General features: G+C 47.5%; 1 protein-coding gene across 5 annotated transcripts in view; it reads right to left on the bottom strand.

Annotated features, from left to right (window-relative positions):
- Positions 1 to 60: 60 nt before the first annotated feature.
- The window catches only part of ogdhb (oxoglutarate dehydrogenase b), a 42,004-nt gene continuing 19,752 nt past the window's right edge, over positions 61 to 22,312 (bottom strand). For 4 of the 5 annotated variants that reach the window (XM_048258160.1, XM_048258158.1, XM_048258159.1 and 1 more), the window contains 19 exons: positions 16,759 to 16,874; positions 16,239 to 16,393; positions 15,385 to 15,531; positions 14,445 to 14,535; positions 13,041 to 13,220; positions 12,628 to 12,756; positions 12,177 to 12,362; positions 11,453 to 11,605; positions 11,028 to 11,130; positions 10,734 to 10,862; positions 6,875 to 7,025; positions 5,915 to 6,042; positions 5,463 to 5,641; positions 4,862 to 4,933; positions 4,305 to 4,430; positions 2,994 to 3,066; positions 2,228 to 2,391; positions 1,227 to 1,381; positions 61 to 1,038 (listed from right to left, as the gene is read on the bottom strand). In XM_048258160.1, the coding sequence (XP_048114117.1) occupies positions 918 to 1,038; positions 1,227 to 1,381; positions 2,228 to 2,391; positions 2,994 to 3,066; positions 4,305 to 4,430; positions 4,862 to 4,933; positions 5,463 to 5,641; positions 5,915 to 6,042; positions 6,875 to 7,025; positions 10,734 to 10,862; positions 11,028 to 11,130; positions 11,453 to 11,605; positions 12,177 to 12,362; positions 12,628 to 12,756; positions 13,041 to 13,220; positions 14,445 to 14,535; positions 15,385 to 15,531; positions 16,239 to 16,393; positions 16,759 to 16,874 (2,558 nt within the window). In that variant the 3' untranslated portion in view covers positions 61 to 917. Of the gene's footprint in view, positions 1,039 to 1,226; positions 1,382 to 2,227; positions 2,392 to 2,993; positions 3,067 to 4,304; positions 4,431 to 4,861; positions 4,934 to 5,462; positions 5,642 to 5,914; positions 6,043 to 6,874; positions 7,026 to 10,733; positions 10,863 to 11,027; positions 11,131 to 11,452; positions 11,606 to 12,176; positions 12,363 to 12,627; positions 12,757 to 13,040; positions 13,221 to 14,444; positions 14,536 to 15,384; positions 15,532 to 16,238; positions 16,394 to 16,758; positions 16,875 to 20,716; positions 20,762 to 22,312 lie in introns of all 5 variants that reach the window. The other variant, XM_048258162.1, reaches the window with a different exon arrangement.

Here is a 22,312-nt window from a genome sequence, read left to right as displayed (position 1 = left end):
GTTTTTTTTAATAATAATAATAATAATAATAATAATAATAATAATAATTTACAAATAATATTGTACTTGGAAAAAAAAGGTTTATTGTTACATACATTCCTCATTGTAACACCTGTCAATTCATAGATAAGCCACGCCCCACTGTGGGAGGACTAAAGTGTGCGTCTGATGAGGGTTCCCCCTAAAAATGGCAAAAAAAAATTGCGTTTTTTTTCTTTCCTGTAATGTTTTTTTTTTTTTTTCTAGCAGTGCTCCTTAAAAGTATACAGTTATAACATAAATAGCAATAATAATAATTATTGTAAAAACAAAACAAAAAAACTGAAAAGGAATCCAGAGCAAAAGGTTGTGAGGTCATAATCAGAGCCATAAGCAAATAACTCCCAGAATGCAATGCATTTTAGACTCCGAAGCTAAAGGGTCGTGGCAGGGAAACATGCTTAAGACATGTGATACTCAAAGTGCTCTCCCAAACTTACACTGAGAGTGCTGTTCCCAGGTACTGCTACTGGGCTGCCCAGCATCAAAAGGGACCGAGATCTGACCAGTGTGTGTGCTTTGGATGGTGCAGGAAGGAGTTAGACATTTCGGTCGATTTGCACAGGTGAGGTGTTTTGTCTGGGTGGGCGTGATTGCCGTGATCTTTTATCGCCACAGCTTTGCAAAGTTATTGCTCTTTGGGCTGTTTATAAGGCCATTGGTTAGAACCCCTGGGCCTTAGAACTCCAGAGCATCCGGCCGGTTATATGTATATATACATAAACACGGAATGTGTATGTATATGTATTTTTTTATTTTTTATTAATTGTGTTTGAAAGGGTTGGTAGCAGGGGTGATTTGGGTAGGGGGGACGGTACTGCAGTGGCTTGAAGAGGAGAGCTGAGGGGGGAGCAGGGGAGGCGGGCAGGGGGGGGGGGCTAGGACTGGCCCTCAAAGGCGTTGAGGTTGAAGGCGGTATCCATGAAGCGCTCCAGCTCGTGCAGGTGGGTCTTCTTGTTACCGGTGGCTGGGGCTGCTGCGGGCCCACGGCCAGCATACCTGAGAACACACACACACACACACACACAAGGTATGAAAACCAGAAGAACCAGACAAAGAAAGATCAAGAGAATGAGGCAGAGAGAATGAGAGAGAGAGAGAGAGAGAGAGAGAATAGGTCATGAGTAGCTCATCATGTTGTGGTGTGATGAGCGAGAGAGAGAGCAGCGCTGAGCACCGGGACTCACCAGACGGGGCGGCTGCGGTCGATGGTGGTACGGATGCGGGGCTTGACGTAGTCATAGTAACCCTGGTTCTTGTGCTCCTCCTGGCTCCACAGCAGGTCTGCCTGAGGGTACTTATCAGTCTCGGCCTTCACCAGGTCAAAGGGGAACGGAGAGAGCTGCACACACACACACCCAGTTACACAACTCCTGATGCAATACAAGGGAGAGGCAATTGCCTTGATTCTGTGTCTGTTTCTGTGTGTATGTGTGTATATATATATGTGTGTGTGTGTGTGTGTATATATTACATTACATTACATTACATTACATTACATTTGGCTGACGCTTTTTAACCAAAGCGACTAACAACATGGTAAACAGTAAGTTTTAGAACAATTCTCACAATTTTAGGACAGTTTAAAAAAACATTAGAGTACAGTAAGAATAAGTGCCGGTGAGTGCTGTTTTTAGCAGTTACTTGTCAGTTTAAAACGGCTGGTGAGTGCTAGGATCAGTAAGACTTGTTGTAAGTGTTGCTATGAGAGTAGATGTTCTCTAAAGAGCTGGGTCTTCAGGAGTTTTTTTGAAAGTGGAAAAGGATGTCCCTGCCCTTGTAGCATATATATATATATGTGTATGAGTGTGTGTGTATATGGTGTATGAGACAGAGAGCCTTATTGGGTGTGGTAGCAGTAGAGGACTGTCCCCGTCAGAAACTTGACGAGTAAAACAAATGAGATTATCTGAATCAGTACTGTCAGAAAAGTGAAACACCTTACTCAGTGAAACAGAAGGCAGTAGCCAGTAATTCAGAACATCTGGTGTGTGTGTGTGTGTGCGTGTCTGGTGACATGCTACAGTGTAGAATTTGTCTACGAGAATGTGAGTGCGACTGATGTTGTTGTTTAAGTGCCGGGTACAGACGGGATTGGTTATTCCCATTCCAGATTTTATGGTATGAGGTGAAAGATGTGCCAGAAGTGGTCTGCATAATGTTTGAGTGTGAGTGTGTGTGCGCTTACTTGCTCAACGCGAGTGATGGCAACAGTGTCCTCCATGCCACGCTCCTTGCGCTCGCGTGCAAGCTCATAGTACACCTTCCCTGTGCAAAAGATCAGACGCTTCACTCCCGCAGGATTCTGGGAAGCCGGACCCTGGTCTGGGATGATCCGCTGGAAGTGTGTTCCTAAAAACATGCGCGCGCACACACACACACACAAACACAAACACACACACACGGTGATTTACACATGCAAAGGCTGACTGCTGTGGACTACTGTGAAGTCCTTACACACACTGTGTTTATGATCACATTTATTGATATCTTAAGAAACCAAATAAAAACACACAAACGGTGACCATAGCAATAAGTAGTTTCACAATCAGGGTAATCGCTGTTATGATAATTCTGTGACTCTTGGGCATCACAATTGTAACATATTAGAAATAAAAGTAATTAAGTAAAAAGTAAATAAGTTAATATGAATAATTCAATTAAATTCAATGAATATGAATGTGGTGTAGTTTTGAAATGAAACATCAATTTGAGGATGAAAATGACAGAATGATGTGTGTTGTGCTAACAAATGGTATTTCTGCACATTTTCCAATTGTCTAGGTGCTGCTAAGACTTGTCCTTAATAATCACGTACAGTAACCCAACACAGTCACATAAGTACACAGACATGTCCACGGATAACATCAAACGCTTACCACTGATCATGAAACGAAATGCATAACCAGACAAATAATAAACAAACTGGATGAAACAAGTAAAACCTGACTAACCTGGGAGCATGTCGTCAAAGCTGGACTTGGCCTCTGGGTGGCGCAGGAGAGATTTGGGGGTAAAAACGATGAGCTGCGGGTTGAAAGAGTGAAGCAGGAGGAGAGTATAGTCAGTGACGAACAACTCAACGTTAACTGCAGACTCCAAACTGCTCGTCTACAGGCCAAGTTATCTTCTCATAAGAGCATAGATCCGTGTTTGTTTCAGAAAATGCACCAAACATGGACAAAACGAACTCAGAGTCTGGACACAAGGCTCCGTCTCTACCCGGACAGCAGAGCAAGTAGCAGCAGAGAGGTCCTGGCCCAGGGCAGCATCACAGCCTTACCTGGCACTCACCTGGGCCAGCACAGTATCACAGCCTTACCTGGCGCTTACCTAGGCCTCATACACTCCAGGGTCTGGAGCCCAGAGAGGATGCTGGGAAACCCACTGATTTTACATTTGAAAGTAGCATGGGTGTGTTCCACCACGGTCAGGAAGGAAGGAAATGTCTAGCTGATAGTCGCACAGAGCGATTAGAGAACAGGCAGGTTTTGATGAGCTGCAGCTCTGTCAACAACTTAATTTGGTGGAGTTGGGTAAACATAAACCCATGACTGTTAAAAGTGGTGTGGGTGTGTTTTGAAGTTTTGATGGGAAAGTTTTGACCGGACATAGTGTGGGTGTGTATATAGTTTTGACAGGATGTAGATCTGGCTCTGTGTGTGTGTGTGTGTGTGTGTGTGGGCAAGTTGACAGGACGGATGTGTATAAAAGGTTGGGTGCGTATGAGAGGGGCAGTACAGACCAGAGTGGCTGGTTAGGTAAGCACCAGGCTGTGTGTTCAATGGGGTAGGGAATGTGTGTGTGTGTGTGTGTAAGTATAAGTATATATACTTTTTTGATCCCGTGAGGGAAATTTGGTCTCTGCATTTAACCCAATCAGTGAATTAGTGAAACACAAACAGCACACAGTGAACACACAGTGAGGTGAAGCACACACTAATCCCCGGGCGCGGTGAGCTGCCTGCTACAATGGCGGCGAGGGGGAGCAGTGAGGGGTTAGGTGCCTTGCTCAAGGGCACTTCAGCCGCAGCCCACTGGTCGGGGCTCGAACCGGCAACCCTCGGTTTACAAGTCAACCTAACCAGTGGAGCCCACGGCTACCCGTGTGTGTCCAGAGTGTGTGTGTGTGTGTGTGTGTGTGTGTGTGTGTGTGTGTGTGTGTGTGTGTGTGTGTGTGTGTGTGTGTGTGTGTGTGTGTGTGTGTGTGTGTGTGTGTGTGTGTGTGTGTGTGTGTGTGTGTGTGTGTGTGTGTGTGGTCTCACAGGCTTGCGGAAGGGCAGCAGGATCTGACGACGCAGCACATGGAAGTAGTTGCCTGGATTGGAGCAGTTCACCACGATCCAGTTGCAGTCATACAGCTGCTGGACGGCAAAGTCCCCTGAGATGGCCTGCAGAGAGAGCGAGAGAGAGAGAGAGAGAGAGGGTTGGAGAGAGATGGAGGGATAGAGAGAGAGCGAGAGATGGAGGGAGGGGGGAGGAGAAGACAGAAGGAGTGTTAGACATATACTGTAGCCACAGTGCCCTCCGGTGGCCTCAAGGTAGATTGTACAATGTCCATGTTTCTGCACTCACTGGTGGGACACTGAATAGACTGCGTAGGCTGGATTAGGGGGGAACTAGGCAGAGCCCTGGGACGAACACACAATTACTGAATTCACCTTCTTCTATCTGAAAATCTACAACCTAGGAACTGTTGGTGACAAAGGCTTTGCCTGTTATTGTTTCACAATTAACAGCCACTTCTCAAATGGCCTCAGTCTCAAAACAGACTACTGACAGTGGGCCTGGGGCCTATTACTGAGGTGAAAGGTGAACTTACAGGGAAGACATCAGGGTCATCGTTGCACATCTGCAGGAACCTCTCAGGGCGGGCAGAGGAGTGCTCAGGACCCTGAGGGCAGAGGAGGAACATTAGCGCCCACACACTAATTACATGTCTGACACACACACACACACACACACACAAACCTTCTCTCTCCCTCTCTCTCACACACACACACACAAACCTTCTCTCTCCCTCTCTCTCACACACACACACACACACACACACACACACACCGTATGCTCGGCCTCACACACACAAATAAAAACAAATACATGTACACACACTCATACCTTCTCTCTAACACACACATGAAGACAGCAGGTGGACACAGACTCCAGGTTTACAGAGAAGGCTAAAAGGCACACAGTAAAAGTGAAGAGTAGAGGCGAGAGTTTACGAGAGAGAGAGATGCGTCCGTGTGTGTGTGTGTGTGTGTGTGTGTATGTATGCGTATGCGTGTGTGTGAATGTGTATGCGTGCGTGGTGAATGTGTATGCGTGTGTGTGAATGTGTCTGTGTATGCGTGCACGCGCACGTGTGTGTGTGTGTGTGTGTGTGTGTGTGTGTGTGTGTGTGTGTGTGTGTACACACTCACCATGCCCTCCATGCCGTGGGGCAGCAGCAGCACAATGCCGTTCTGGCGGACCCACTTGGCCTGACCCGGGCTGATGAACTGGTCAATGATGCACTGGGCCGTGTTGTGGAAGTCCCCGAACTGGGCCTCCCACAGGATCAGAGCGTTAGGGCTGGCCATGGCAAAGCCCAGCTCGAAACCTGCAGCATGGGGACGGGGACGGACGGACACACCCACACACACACATCAATTGAAGAGTATGCGTGCGTTGCATGTGTGTACATGTGAGAGAGTGAGACGTAAATACTGACCAAGCATACTGTATAGTCATCTGACAGGGAAGCAGATGGGGTGTGTGTGTGTGTGTGTGTGATACTGACTCAGCATGCCATACTCAAAGAGGGAGCTGTTGCAGACAGTGTAGGGGGCCTGTTTGGGGGTGGTGTGTGTGTGTGTGTGTGTGAGATACTGACCCAGCACGCCGTACTCAGAGAGGGAGCTGTTGCAGACAGTGTAGGGGGCCTGATTGGGGGCGATGTGGTTCATGGGGATGCAGGTCTTCTTGTCCACATTCTGGTCATGAAGAACGTGATGCCGATGGCTGAGGGCACACACACACACACACACACACAATCAGTTATGCTAAGAAGTGTGTGCGTGTGTGATTCAAGTGGAATTTAACCACGCTTATTGTGGTGTACAGGAGAGTATATGGCGAAGTCTCAGCTATGTATGAGCATTGCCAGGATTCTGTAGAGCCAAGAATATACACACACACTAGGGCTATCACTTTTTCAAATAAAGTTCAAATGAATTTCAAATGTCACGCGATGTGTCAGAATCTATCAGCCTATCCATGTTCATATCATACCATATCATTAGCTTAATTTACTGATGGTCAAGTTTTACAATTTCACAATGAACTGAACATACCATACACATGGGTTATTTATAATGATTTATATACAATTTTTTTTACAATTTTTTTTTTTTTAATGTTTTTTTGACATGAGTGTTCGAAAAGTGACAGCCCGAACACACACACACACACACAAACATATGCATGTGTCTGTGTGTGTGTATGTGGGTCTCACCTGAAAGTGCCTCAACGTCCTGTCCGCTGCGTCTGTGTGTGTATAAGTATAAGTATATATACGTTTTTGATCCCGTGAGGGAAATTTGGTCTCTGCATTTAACCCAATCGGTGAATTAGTGAAACACAAACAGCACACAGTGAACACACAGTGAGCTTGCCTGCTTCAACGGCGGCGCTCGGGGAGCAGTGAGGGGTTAGGTGCCTTGCTCAAGGGCACTTCAGCCGCGGCCCACTGGTCAGGGCTCGAACCGTCAACCCTCCGGTTACAAGTCCAGAGTGCTAACCAGTGGGCCACGGCTGCCCCATGTGTGTGTGTGTGTGTGTGCTTGCGTCTCACCTGAAAGTTCCTCTCTCCACGTCCTGTCCACTGAGGCGGACGTGGATGCCCTCTTTAAGCAGCGAGCCGAAGGCCATGTATTCCCCAAGGGCCCAGTCCACCATGCGGTTCTCCACCATCGTACCACGGCCCTTCAGGACACGGCTCAGACCTGACATACACACACACAATATGAAATTCAGTTCTACCGTAAAAGTTGATGTACAAAGCATGTTATCATGTAAATATCCACTGATAAGATATGCATGCTTTTTGAGCCAAGATGGCGGCGCGTACACACGCAGCGACCTCTCTCTGTCCCAACCGTACGGTGTTTTGTTCGCTTAAAAGTGTTTGTCGAAAGTTTTACGTGTTCGTCTCGTCTTACTCGCCGTTACTACAAGTACAGCAGGCAGTTTTTAATTGACATCTGCAAAAAGCAAGTTTTGCAGCGTTCTGGACTTTGCAACAGAGACGCTTAAAGGAACTCGGACTACTCCGCCTGCAACAACACCGGACTTCGCCTGCTACTCCCCGAAAGAAAGCGCCGAAGCGGTGTCGCGAGGAAGCAGAAGAGGGGCAAGCGCTGAGGCGTCGGGCCAGGCTAGCTGGCTAGCCTAACTTCGCCCAGCAATACCATCCATTCTCCTGGCAAATGTAACATCACTGGACAACAAAATGGATCACATACGACTGCTGAGATCAACGAACCGACAGTAAGTAACTGCTGTGTGCTTTCGTCTTCACTGAGACTTGGTTAAATGACAACATTCCGGACTCTGCTGTACAACTGGAGCAGCTAGCATGCTATCGAGCAGACAGGGCCATTGTAAAGGGAGGTAAATCACGAGGAGGAGGAATCTGTGTTTACATCCGTGGCAGAATGGTGCGGGACACTGTAGTAGTATGCAAACACTGCTCACCACTGGCAGAGTTTATGATCATAAAGTGCCGTCCTTTTTACCTGCCAAGGGAAATTACTGCGATTCTGCTAGTCGCAGTATACATCCCGCCTACCAACAACAACAGCGATAAGAACGCGGCTCTTAGTGAACTGTACCAGGCTGTCAGTGAACAACAGACAGCACACCCAGACGGTTTCACCATCTTCACTGGAGATTTTAACCATGCTGATCTCAAAACTGTACTTCCAAAGCTACACCAGCATGTTGATTTTCCAACAAGAGGAGATAACATCCTGGACCTGGTCTACACTGCACACAAAGGAGCATACAAAGCCACCCCCCTCCCCCACATTGGACTTTCAGACCATATCACTGTTATGCTAATGCCCGCATACAGACAAAGGGTAAAAGCGAACAAACCGGTTTGTAAGCAGGTAAAAGTGTGGCCTGAGGGAGCCTCCGATGCTCTTCAAGACTGCTTTGACACAACAGACTGGGAAATGTTTAAGCAGGCAGCCACTTACAACAACCGACAGACATAGAGGAGTATACAGACACTGTAACCTCTTACATCACCAAGTGCATCGATGATGTGACCCACACAAAAGACATCATCACTGGGCTAACTGGAAGCCATGGCTGACAGGGGATGTCCTCAGGCTGCTGAGGGCCAGAGACAAAGCCTACAGAGCTGGGGATGAAGCTGGCATGAAAAAACAGCGAGAGCCAACCTGTCCCGTGGGCATCAAGGAAGCAAAAAGGAATACACTCACAAGATAACCACCCACTTCAAAGACAGCAGGAACGCGACAAAGCCTATGGCAGGGCATTCAGGCCCTCACGGACTACAAGCCCGCGCCACAGAGCTGTGAGAGCAACATCCCTCTGCTCAACAACCTGAACCGCTTTTTGCTCGCTTTGAAGCACAAAACAGCACCTGCCCACAGAAGACCCATCCCCTCTACATGAGCAGCCCCTGTGCCTCTCTGCCGACAGCGTGAAGAGGACACTTGCTGCCATCAACACCAGTGAAGGCAACAGGTCCAGACAACATCCCAGGTCGTGGATGCTGAAGGACTGTGCAGGGAGCTTAAGGATGTCTTCACAGACATCTTTAACACTTCCCTGAAACAAGCCATCGTCCCATCATGTTTCAAAGCTGCCACCATCATACCTGTGCCAAGAAAACTGCTCCATCCTGCTTCAATGACTACCGCCCTGTGGCACTGACACCCATCATCATGAAGTGCTTTGAGCGGCTTGTCATGTCACATATCAAAGCCATTCTCCCCCCACCCTGGACCCCTTCCAGTTTGCATACCGAGCCAAGCTGGCCCACAGAGGATGCAATCTGCTCTGCCCTCCACCCAGCCCTCACCCACCTGGAAAAAGAGACTCATATGTGAGATTGCTGTTTATAGACTTCAGTTCTGCATTCAACACCATAATACCACAACAACTCATCTGCAAACTTGACAAACTGGGACTCAGTACCTACCTCTGCAACTGGCTACTGGACTTCCTCTGTCAGAGGCCCCAAGTAGTACGTGTTGGCAACAATACCTCAAGCAGCATCACACTGAGCACAGGGGCCCCAAGGCTGCGTGCTCAGTCCGCTGCTCTTCACCCTGCTGACGATGACTGCACTGCAACCTACAGCAACAATCACATAGTGAAATTTGCTGACGGCACACAACTCTGGTGGGTCTCATCACCAAGGGCTTAATTTAGACTCAATACAGGTTGGAGGTCGACCATCTGACCACGTGGTGCAGGGACAACAACCTCCTGCTGAACGCCAGCAAGACCAAAGAGATTGTTGTTGACTTCCTCGAGAGGTCACACCCAACACCTGCCACTGACCATCGACGGTGCTGTGGTGGAGAGAGCGAGCAGCACCAAATTCCTGGGGGTGCACATCAGTGAAGACCTCTGGACCACCAACACTGCATCACTGGCTAAGAGAGCTCAGCGCTGTACTTCCTGCGAAACTCAGGCGAGCAAGTGCTCCACCAGCCATCATGACCACATTCTACCGAGGCACCATCGAGAGCATCCTCTCCAGCTGTATCGCTGTGTGGGGCGGAAGCTGCACTGAATACAACAGGAAAGCCCTGCAGCGCATAGTGAACACAGCTGGAAGGATTATTGGTGCTTCACTCCCTCCCCTGAAGGACATTTACACCACCCACCTCACCCGCGCGACCAAAATTGTGAGTGATGCAAGTCACCCCGCCACAATCTGTTTGATCTACTGCCCTCTGGGAAGAGGTACAGAAGCCTGCGCCCCGCACTACCAGACTCACCAACAGCTTCATACACCAAGCCGTAAGGATGCTGAACTCTCTCCCTCCTCTCCCCCCTCCACCCTCAGCTACATAACATCCTGGACATTGGACCCAAAAATGGCCGCCTGCACTACTCCACTTGCACACTTGCACACTTGTACACTTTTACAACTGGTGTTGTTGTCCTGAAACACAACACTTCTGCTGCTCTTACATAACTTGCACCACTATGCCACTTTCTTCTTACTTAGGTCAAACAGAACTACCCAAGCCTTTTATTGGCCTGAATTTGCACTAGTATTTTATTGACTGTCTATGCACAATTTCAACCACATTTTGCTGCTCTTATTTTTTTCATTATTATATGTGCCCTCTTATTTACTTATTTACTTACTTTTTTGTTTACTTGAATGTTATGTTTGTCTGTGGACCTAAATTGGTAAAATATGTCTTGTCTTCACCGTGGGATAGTGAGAAACGTAATTTCGATCTCTTTGTATGTCTGGAACATGTGAAGAAATTGACAATAAAGCTGACTTTGACTTTGACTTTGACATGTACATGAGAGCATGCTGTGTGTGTGAGTCAGTGTGATTGTTTATCTTTTTTAAGTACTCTATATACTATACTTCTGTATGTATCGTACTCCTCCAATAAACCAATCCTCCAATTTGCTGTTCGCCTCACCTCCGTGGATGGTGAAGTCCTCCACGGGCACAGAGGAGGCGACCTTGCCGATGTGGTTGAGCTCCTCCTCGGACAGACCAGTAGAAGGGCAGCTCATGCTCTTAGGCTGGCCGTCCAGGGTAAAGAAATCTACACACACACAATCAAAATTTCACTGTCAACAAATCAGTCAGTCACAACACGCTTACTCAAACTTTCACAGAACATTCAGAAAACAAACATTCAGAAACCCATACCTACAAGACAATCAACCCCCTTTGTAATTCAGACCAACACACACACACACACACTCACCAGGCCATGGTGAGTCCAGCCAGTGCTTGATGTGGAGGATCTTCTCGTCTTTGGAGCGTGCGTGGGCCTCCTCACAGATCTTATCATACTTGGCGATCTCCTCCTGCACACAGGAAGTCAGCATGTCAGCTGTTTCAGGTGTGGAGGACACACATTTTACTTTATTTGACTCTTTGATAAGTACTGAAACACACATTTGCCCACACACAGGCACGTTCACACACACACACACACACTGACCTCGTATTCCTGCCGGGTGACCACTTTACTTTATTTGACTGACTCTCTTTGATAAGCACCGAAACACACATTTTCACACACACACACACACACACACCTCCCCCAAACACACACACACACACACACACACACACACACCACTCCCCAAACACACACACACACACACACACACACACACCACTGACCTCGTACTCCTGCCGGGTGACCACTCCCTCGGCGATGAGCTTCTCGGCGTATTTCTGCAGCACTGGCTTCTGCTTCTTGATCTGCTTGTACATCAGGGGCTGGGTGAACATGGGCTCGTCCATTTCATTGTGCCCGTTACGCCGGTACGACACCTGACAGGACACACACACACACACACACAAATCAGAAATTAATTTACATAAAGGCTTGATGCCAGCCTAATTAATAGCCTTTGTACAAGCCAATGGTGAGTAGTTGTACATCTCGGCACAGGAGAACCAAGAGATGTTGACGTGGAGTGTATTTTGTTCCTGTGTGACAGAGAGAGTTGTCCACAACGGAGGCTGCCATGCAAGGCGCCCACCTGCTCATCGGGAGCACTGGGGTTAAGTGTCTTGCTTAAGGACACTCAACAGGGTCAGAAGGAGTTGGGCTCGAAACGGCAACCTTCTGGTTGCTAGGACAACTCCTTTACCTCCTGAGCCACTGCCGCCCCTACAATTATTACTTACTTATTAATTACTCATGAGATACCAACACAATCATCACCTCTAATTGAGCACAACAAAAACAACAAAACTTTCAAACTAGCCTATCTAGTCTTGAGCTACTTCTGATTGGTGGACCCAGGCTAGCAGCACCTGATGTGAGCTATTTGACGATTTCTAATGCCTCTTTTGATTGACTGACTGATTCTAGCAGCGCGGCTCCTGATTGGCTCACCAGGTCGACGACCACGTCCTTGTGGAAGGTGGCTCTCCATTCTCTGGCGGCGTTGCTGCGCGTACATAGCCTGCGGCCTCTGGGTGGGAGTCGCGTTCCGTGGAAGATGGGTGCGTTCACCACCCGTGCCACGTCCGTCGGGTAGGGTGACGAACGGGCCATACGCGGGTCAGTCGTGAAGCCGATCTGGAATCACACACACACAGAACATTCACATCTCATGGATTTTCAGAGCTCAGCTAAGATGGTGTACAGGCAATATAACTAATTTATGAATATACGAGGCAGCAGGTATGCCTGGAGAATGGGAACAGAGTACAGTGTGAGTGCGTGTGTGTGTGTGTGCACGCATGTGTGTGTGAGTGCGTGTGTGTGTGCACGCATGTGTGTGTGAGTGCGTGTGTGTGTGTGCATGTGTGTGTGTGTGTGTGTGTGTGTGTGTCTGTCTTACCTGGTTGTTGACAACCACGTGGATGGTGCCGTGTGTGGTGTATGATGGAAGGTCACCCAGATTGAAGGTCTCGTAGACGATGCCCTGACCAGCGAACGCTGCATCTCCGTGAAGCAGGATGGACATCACCTGACAGATGCACACAAAGGCACAGGTCAAGGCCAAACATTAGGTGTGTGTGATTGTTCAGCATGACTGGGAGTAACAGGTGTGTATGTGTGACTGTCCAGTATATGTGTGTGTGTGGTAACTGGTAAGAGTATTGAGAGCCTGTGAGTGTTTGCAGAGTGCTGAGATTGTGTGTGTGTGTGTTTTTGTGTGTGGTTTTTTTGTTTGTGTGTTTGTGTTTGTGTGTGTGTGTGTGTGTGTGTGTGTGTGTGAGTGAGAGAGAGAGAGAGAGAGAGTGTGTGTACCCGGTTGCCCTCGGTGTCTCCACAGTAGAACTGCTCGGCCTTGGTCTTGCCCTGCACCACAGGGTCCACGGCCTCCAGATGGGACGGGTTGGCCATGAGCGAGAGCGTGATGTTGCGGTCAGTGACGCGGTTGATGCGCCGGTGGAACATGCCCAGGTGGTACTTCACATCCCCAGAGCCCTGGACAGAACAAAGGGCATCGAGAGGTCAGCGCGTCTGTCACCAATGTGTCGGTCTGAGGTGCTCGCTACTGAATATAGGTTCACATAAGCCATTTTTGGGCTAAACAGATCTAAGAACACAGTTCGTTCGCAAAAGCCCAAGATCATATTCCCAAAACGCCTAAGATTATATCCCCAAATGCCTCAGATTATATCCCCAAATGCCTTGTTTTGTCCATACTGGAGATGTATTCAGTTTACTGGCATAGAGGGGTATGTAAAGCTGAAAATATTTCATTAATCGATGAATTCTTGCAGCCCTCCATCTTTGGATGATGCCATCTGCCAAACAGCAGACAGATGACCTCCAGGACGGCACCAGTCCCGTCTTTATCTTAATTTATCTGTCTGTTGCTTTCATCCAAAGTGACTCACGGATGTCAATTAATAGCAAGGCCAGACGTCATAGTGCTCAAGGGCACAGTGGTGACAGCTGGGAATTGAACCCACACCGTTTCAGGCTACCTCATGCAACCGCCTCTACACTACCATCGCACACCTGTAACACATTTGTCAGAATCAGCTCCAGCCGATCACAGATGAAGACTAATTTAACACTACTGCCAGTGTGCCTTGATTAGCAAACATGCCTGAGATGTATAAATCCACTATTTTGCTCTAAGCAGCCAGGAATCTCCACAACAACAGTGCCAATATAAGATTGAGTGCTGGACCTGGATGTTTAGCAGCAGTAAACTATTGGTTTAGGGTGTAAGCACACATTGTTTAAAGAGTGGCTTACAGAACCACTGAGGGACTTTCTCTGAGGGTGTGATAGTTCCTCAAGCAGGACTGTTGTGAGGACTATCTGTCTGGCCTACTGCTGCTCTGCCAAGATAAGGAATGGGAGGGGAAGATAGAGCAGGGGAGGGGAGGAGGGGAGAAAAGGGGAGAAGAGAAGAGAGGAGACGAGGAGAAATGGGGAGAGAAGAGAGGAGACGAGAGGAGAAATGGGGAGAGAAGAGAGGAGACGAGAGGAGAAATGGGGAGAGGAGGAGAGAGGAGAAAGGGGGAGAAGAGAAGAGAGGAGAGGAGAAAAAGGGGAGAAAAAGAGGAGAGAAAAGAGAAGAAGGGAGAGGAGAAAAGGGGAGAAAATGAGAAGAGAAAGGGGGAGAGGAGAGGAGAAAAGGGAAGAGGAGAAAGGGAGAGAAGAAGAGAGGAGAAAAGGGGAGGAGACATATACCTCATCTGCGGCCTCCAGCTTGGAGTCAAACTGGCAGAAGATCTGCTCCAGCTCCTTCCTGATCACGTTGGCCAGCACATTCAGACGGCCCCTACAAGTCACAGAGACACACAGATTTTTCCACACACACACACGGAAACATGCACAAACATGCGTGCGCACACACACACACATACACACATACACAAACTTTCGGCTAGCTTTCACACACACACTTTACGTTTGTCTTTGTCACATAACATGGTGTGTTAAAGTTTCTACACACACACAGCAAGTGTGTGCTGTGCTGTGCAGTAGTTATGTGCTGTATCGCTGTGCTGTGCTGTGCAGTAGTTATGTGCTGTATTGCTGTGCTGTGCTGTGCAGTAGTTATGTGCTGTATCGCTGTGCTGTGCTGTGCAGTAGTTATGTGCTGTATTGCTGTGCTGTGCTGTGCAGTAGTTATGTGCTGTATCGCTGTGCTGAGCTGTAGTTATGTGCTGTATCGCTGTGCTGCGCAGTAGTTATGTGCTGTATCGCTGTGCTGCGCAGTAGTTATGTGCTGTATCGCTGTGCTGCGCAGTAGTTATGTGCTGTATCGCTGTGCTGTGCTGAGCTGTAGTTATGTGCTGTATCGCTGTGCTGTGCAGTAGTTATGTGCTGTATCGCTGTGCTGTGCAGTAGTTATGTGCTGTATCGCTGTGCTGTGCTGTATCGCTGTGCTGTGCTGTATCGCTGTGCTGTGCTGTATCGCTGTGCTGTGCTGTATCGCTGTGCTGTGCTGTATCGCTGTGCTGTGCTGTATCGCTGTGCTGTGCTGTATCGCTGTGCTGTGCTGTATCGCTGTGTTGAGCTGTAGTTATGTGCAGTAGTTATGTGCTGTATCGCTATGCTGTGCAGTAGTTATGTGCTGTATCGCTGCGCTGATCTGTGCAGCTGTGTGCTGGGACGTTGTGGAGACCTGTGGGGCATGCCCATGATGACACTCTCCACGCCGTTCTCACTGGACTTGTCGATGATGGTCTTAAGAGCGGGGATGAGTGACTCGGAGCCCTCCAGACCGAAACGCTTCTCAGATGACCACTTCCTCTGCAGGAACTCCTCAAACCTGTACCACAACACACACTCACATATAAGCATGACAACACAGCACAACATGTGTGTGTGTGTTTATGTATGTGTGCAAAGGTGTGAGTGCCACATGTACACATAACTTCCCTGATGCACTTATGTAGCGTATGCAAGTCTGGATTGATGTCCAGGATGTGGACACTTGAAGCAACACATATTCTTATACCTTAAAATAACAGCTTCAAACTCATTCTGGTGCTTCAACAACTTATAAATAGTCTATGTGCACGAAAGGCTCTTCCTGTACACTTATTTCCGGTGAAACGTTAACTATGTTGTAATGGCATCTTCTGTTGTATTCTGCTCCTAACATCTTCACTCCGACACTGAATATCTTGTTTGCCTAATAATAACAATTTTAACACACGCTTAGATCCTTCTTTACATGAGTCTGTGTGTGTTAAACAGACCCAACACGTCAGCATGCCTGTGAACACTCCTGAGTGAACAGTGCTTATGTGTGAAGCATGGGGTCCTGTCTATGCCTGCATAACTGTATGGTGTGTGTGTGTATGTATGTATGTATGTATGTATGTATGTATGTATGTATGTATGTATGTATGTATGTATGTATGTATGTATGTATGTATGTATGTATGTATGTATGTATGTATGTATGTATGTATGTATGTATTTATGAACTATGTGTGTGTGTGTGTGTGTGTGCGTGTGCCTGGTTCGTACCTGGTGGAGCGGACCATGCGGGCCAGCAGCGTCCTCTTCTCCTCCAGGCTGAACTGCATGACTCCGGGCTTCTCAAACTTCTGCCGGATCCACTGGCACTGATCCAGGTCGTTGATGAACATGAACTCCACGCCGATGTGCTGACAGTATGCCATCTGCAGCAGGCAGGGGGGCAGCAGTGAGCAACGTGCACAGGCGTGCAGCCATAGGCAACACGTGAGGGGTGTGTGTGTGATACATTTATTGTGTTTGCACACATGCAGGGAAACTGAAGCATGTTAATGTTTAACCAGTGAGATCCAGGAGCTTCTATATGGGATTGCGTAAGCACATGCTGTGTGTGCGCATGTGAGTGTGTGTGCACCTGCACAAAATTTGTGTGTGTGTGTGTGTGTGTAACATACATACTGAATGTGTATTTTATCAGGTTCTAAATGGTGCTCCAGATTTTTGTTCCAGAAGGTTTTTGTATGCGTGTTTGTATACATGTATGTGTGTGTGAGTGTGTGTCTGTCTGTACCTCCAGGCGACGGATAATCTCCCTGAGGGGTAGAGCGCTCTCGCTGCCCCCGATGAAAGTAGTGGTGGGCAGCCGGAACACCTTGTCCAGATCCGACTCATCCAGACCGTAGAACCCTGACAGAACACACACCCAGACACCGGACGGAAGGGGAGGGGGGGGCAAGGGGAGGTCAGGAGATTGGACAGGGCGCCCCATTCCAACACCCCAACATCAAATACACAGTGGGCCAACGAAGACAGTCACACAAGGAGAAACATAACGTTAGTCAGGAATCACAAACACACCGACACACACACAGACACACAGACAGACACAACAATCTGTCAATCATCATTTCCATGTCATTAATCAAACAACCTGATTTGGGGTTTTGAGATGATGACAGTGGCACAGATTTCAGAAGCAGGTGATCACACTGAGAAACCGACAGACAGATAGCACACAAAGCTGAAAAGTGGAAGGGGGGGGGGCTTGAAGGTAACACTACAGAGAGACCGAGTGATAAGAACAGACAGAGCTTGGAGCTTGGCAGAGAGGAGAGGCTGAAGCTCCAGAGTGGGGGGGTGGGGGGGTGGAGTGGGGGTGGGGAGAGCGAAGGGAGGTGTGGGGGGTGGTTGTGGGGGGGGTGGGTGAGAAGGCGTGATGGCGAGAGCCGTGTAGGATCAGGAAAGCATGATGATGACAGCCACACGGTGGAACAGGTGTGAGCAGCCACACAACATGCGGAAAGCGTGAAACTGCACATCACACCAGGAACACACCACACCACATCAGGATACACACACACACACCATAGTAGGAGTGACACACACACACCAGACACAGCACTCCAGGGGAGATACACACACACACACACACACACACAGGTCTGACACCCTGAGATGGTCAGGCTCCTGCTGGCTCTGGTAATGACCGTCAGTCAGTGTTCTGCGCTCTTGCTTCAAGAGCTTGCAATCACAGCATGGCATGAGAGGTGGCCAATCACAGCATGGCATGAGAGTTGGTCAATCACAGCACGAGATGGCACGGGAGATGGCCAATCACAGCTCGGGATGGCAAGGGAGAGGGCCAATGCTTGAGCAGCAAAGGAACGGCTTCCACTTCAACACTCCCAGGCCTTTACACATTCACCTTTCAGAAGAATCCATGCTTACAGCTATGGGACTCTTTCCCTACATTGGCAGCAGCTTCCAGCAGGTGTGTGTGTGTGTGTGTGTGTGGGCGTATATATGCAAGTCTGTGAGGTTCGTAGCCTCTAGCTGTAGCGGCGCATGTAAAGTGTGTTTACAGAGCAAATGTGTGCAGCTCCAGTGGGTATTGCTCACTCTCCTTTCTCTCTCTCTCTCTCTCTCTCTGTGTGTGTGTGTGTGTGTGTGTGTGTGTGTATTCTGTCATTAACCTCCGCAGGGGTAACCTCTGTGTTTACCGATACAGCACAGATGTGTGCACCCCCACTGATCACTGTTGTGTGCACCCCCACTGATCACGTGTGTGTGTATGTGTGTGTGTGTGTGTGTCTAATGCCAGAGCTGGCACACACTGCTCTCTCACAGTGGAGGTCACCCATTTCCCTGAAAAGTTCAACCTCCGCCACGCTACACGCACGCACGCACGCACACACACACACACACACACGGACACACCCACCAACACGTGAGCTGGACAAAATGTACTAGCAGGAAGAGATCCCACACCATAGGCCCTGCCTGACAGAGCAGGTTTAACCCCGCGTGCGCCACGCAACACAGGACTTCCTATGCTCTGGGAACTCTGTATAGGTCTTGATATATGTCAGTTAATGGCCACCTTACACCAAACAACTTTGACAAGATTCAGGAAAGATTCTTGAAAGAGTCTTTTGAGTAAAGCTTGAATGGGGGGGCATTAGCTAAAAGACTACAATCTTTAAAAAATCTATCCAAAATTTTGTCAAAGTTGTTTGGTGTAAGGTGGCCATAAGATGTTAAGAGAAATTAAACGAGCTGACTTGCAACATCTGAAATGTAATGCAACGTAGGAAGGCTTTTTGCACACCTCTTTCGTCGGGCAGGTGCGTTGGATATAAGCAAAGATTGCAGATCAGGAGCTTAGAAAGAATCCCGCACACTGACCATTTCGCAAGCAATTATTTATTTAATAAAAAATATTTAAAACATTTTTTTACCTGATGACTGTCTAAGACCGAAATGTATTTTCTAAAATACATAATTGCTTGCGAAATGGTCAGTGTGCGCGATCCTTTCTAAGCTCAACATCTGGAATGCAAACATGCCCTGACTGGCATCATGACCCGCGAAAAACATTCTGTCCCTCTTCATTTCCCATGAGTACCGTCTTAAAGGTGAACCGCTGTCATTAGGATGGGCTAATATTACAAGCTTAGTTTCACACAGGAACTCATCAAAAGCCCCAATAGGAGTGATTTGTGTGTGTGTGTGTGTAAGTGCGTGTGTGCGTGCGCATGTGTTTGCATATATAAGCTTTACATGACATGAGTAAGGAAAATGTTATGTAAAGACTCGCCTACGCATGCTGTGAGTAGAGCTTCTGTCCAGAACAGGCTATACTTCCTGATAAGGCGCCTAAATAAACCCACATATTCTCGCTCTCGCACACACACACGGGCTTCTCAGCAGAACACACACGTATGAAATCTTTAGTGACTCATACGCTCACAACCCTAGAGGGCCGATGTTTCTATATGTAAAGATTCCTCGAGGAGGATAGAGGGCTTGCTGTAGCCTGAGACAGAGACACTAGCTGGTAGCAGGCAGTGACATACGTGATATGGCCTTGGCCTTGAGAAGTGCACCACACACACACACACACACACACGGCAGGATTGACTTACATTACATAAGCACCTTTCCTGGCAGGGGACAGATTTATAGCGTGCGACTGTGTGTGACTGTGTGTGACTGTGTGTGTGTGTGTGTGTGTGCGTGATTAATTTAATGTCCCAAAACAAACCCAGCTGGGGTTCCGTCACGTCATTGGATCTGATTGGACACAATGTGCCAACAGGCACTAGAGCGAAGCCTGCTGACTTACATAAGCTCTTATCAGCTGTGTGTGTGTGTGTGTGTGTGTGTGTGTGTGTGTGTGTGTGTGCGCATGCGTGCGCGTGTGTTTTAATAACCTTCCAAGATCAGCGTAACCTTGCTCTGCCGTAAAGACAGATTCCAAGATCTAAAACTAATTAACCTCTCATTAAGTAGAGACATTCGATATCAGCAAAGATTACACAACCAATAAACAATCAAAACTGAAAAGTGAACGTGCCAAAGAAAGGGGCTCTGAGCGAGCAAAAGAATGTGTGGAAGTGGTAGCACTGCCCTGAGAGAGCCGCCTGCAGGGTCCAATGACAGGCAGGGTCAAAGTTCAAAGTCCTGCCTAGGGCGAGGACGTATCTGTGAGTGACAGGGGCAGACTGACCGTGCTCAGCTCAGTGTTCCACAGCAGGGTTGGGACCAATCACAGCTGCTGCAGCCATGGCACGGAGCCTACCGGAGGTCATCGTCCACCGGAAGCCTAAGATGTTAAAGCGACCGAGAGTGCCCTTCCACGGGCCCAGGGACACAAGTGTTTCAGACCAACATGGTGAGCGGTGGAGAGAGTCACTAACAGTTCACAGAGAGTCTCGGCCAAATACTGTGATGGGACTAAAGACTGGTGTAAACATGGCTATTGCTGTGCCTGGAGCGAGATCAAAGCACTGGCAGTGTGGACACACACACACACACACACGATTTGGCATCAACCAATTCATAAGGCATTAACATTATTCAACATCTTCTGATTTCTGATCTACAGTCTGGGTCTATGCTGTGGGAGGGGACCTGACTCCAGATCAGTTCAATCTAAACTGGTAGAGAGGAGAAGGCGCTACTGGGGATTCTCCAGGACTGGATGGAGGAAGACGGCTAACTAGCTGACTAGCTAAAAGTCTCCATACCTCCAGTGGTGAGCTCGATGAGGCGGCCGTTAAAGAGCCCGAGGTCTGAGGTGTGCACAGAAACATTTTTAACAGTCAGTATATTGGCATCACATAACTCACTGGAGTATTCCATATTCATCCAAACACACACACGTTTACTCAGTATCACACATATCAATAACATCTTCATAGCCAGACAGACACACACAAATGCGCACAGACACTTCTATCTAGTCTAGCGCCTTGGCACTCTGCTGCAGTGCTTCAACTAGCCAGGGGAGAAGGGCTGAGGACAGCTTGGGTGGGGATGGGAGCAGGGGTGTGTGTGTGTGTGTGTATGTATATGTTTATGTATGTGTGTGTATGTATGTGTATGAGTGTGTGTGTATGTATGTGTATGAGTGTGTGTGTGTGTATGTATATGTTTATGTGTGTATGTATGTGTATGAGTGTGTGTGTATGTATGTATGTGTATGAGTGCGAGTGTGTGTGTGTGTGTGTATATGTATGTATGTATGTATGTGTGTGTGTGTGTGTGTGTGTGTGTGTGTGTGTGTATGTATATGTATGAGTGTGTGTGTGTGCGTATGTATGTGTATGTGTATGAGTGTGTGTGTGTGGGAGCAGGGATGTGTGTGTGTGTGTGTGTGTGTGTGGGATGTGTGTGTGTGTGTGTGTGTGTATATGTGTGTGTGTGTGTGTATGTATGAGTGTGTGTGTGTGGGAGCAGGGATGTGTGTGTGTGTGTGTGTGTGTGTGTGTGTGTGTGTGTGTGTGTGTCAGGGTATATACAGAAATTCTTAAGTTGAATTTAATACCTTTTTAATACCTTCACAATATTGTTTAATACCAACACGACTTTGAGCTGCAACTTGCGGCAACCTTTCAAAATTCAGTGTTGGGGGTGACTAATTATAATTTTTATAACAATTTTATCATTTTTGTTACTTAACTTTCTGAGTAAGAAAGTGTAGCAATGCTTACAATTCAAATCAAGTATCTTATTACAGTTACTGGATACTTTGTTCCTTTTTTGCTTCAATAAAAACACTGGCCGATACACAATTATTTGTTATTTAATCCTAACCCAAGATAAAAAAGTTATTTCATTGTTATGTGTAGGAAGAGCACACACCACTTCTCCAGCACTACACTCTTTCACTATCATTCTCGCTCAATCAAGACAAAATGACAAATAAAAATAAGAAAAGGTATACTGGACTTTCTTCTAAAAAGGCCCACGACCATACGCAGTACACACACACACACCCTTGCTGTCTCAATTTGCCAGTCAAGGTATCACATTCAAAAATAGGCTGTCAAATTTTACAAAAATACTAATTATTAATTGGGTGCTGCTGGAGAATATGGGCCCCATGTGATAAAATACTTTTGGGCCTGCATGCTCCCAGTGACGAAAATTTTAAAAAATAACCCCTTAAATGGTGACTGCTGGGGAATTTTGTGGAAACTAATTGACAAATTGACTTAAAATATATTATATTATAATATATTGATAGCATATTACTATACAGCCTATACAAACCTACACAGGTTCTTATATTCCACTAATTTTAAGCAAGTCTATTGGGACTTTGATCTCATCACATACAT

Source organism: Alosa alosa, chromosome 12, assembly GCF_017589495.1.
Source record: "Alosa alosa isolate M-15738 ecotype Scorff River chromosome 12, AALO_Geno_1.1, whole genome shotgun sequence".
Classification (NCBI taxonomy): domain Eukaryota; kingdom Metazoa; phylum Chordata; class Actinopteri; order Clupeiformes; family Clupeidae; genus Alosa; species Alosa alosa.
This window is presented reverse-complemented; position numbering and strand designations above follow the sequence as displayed.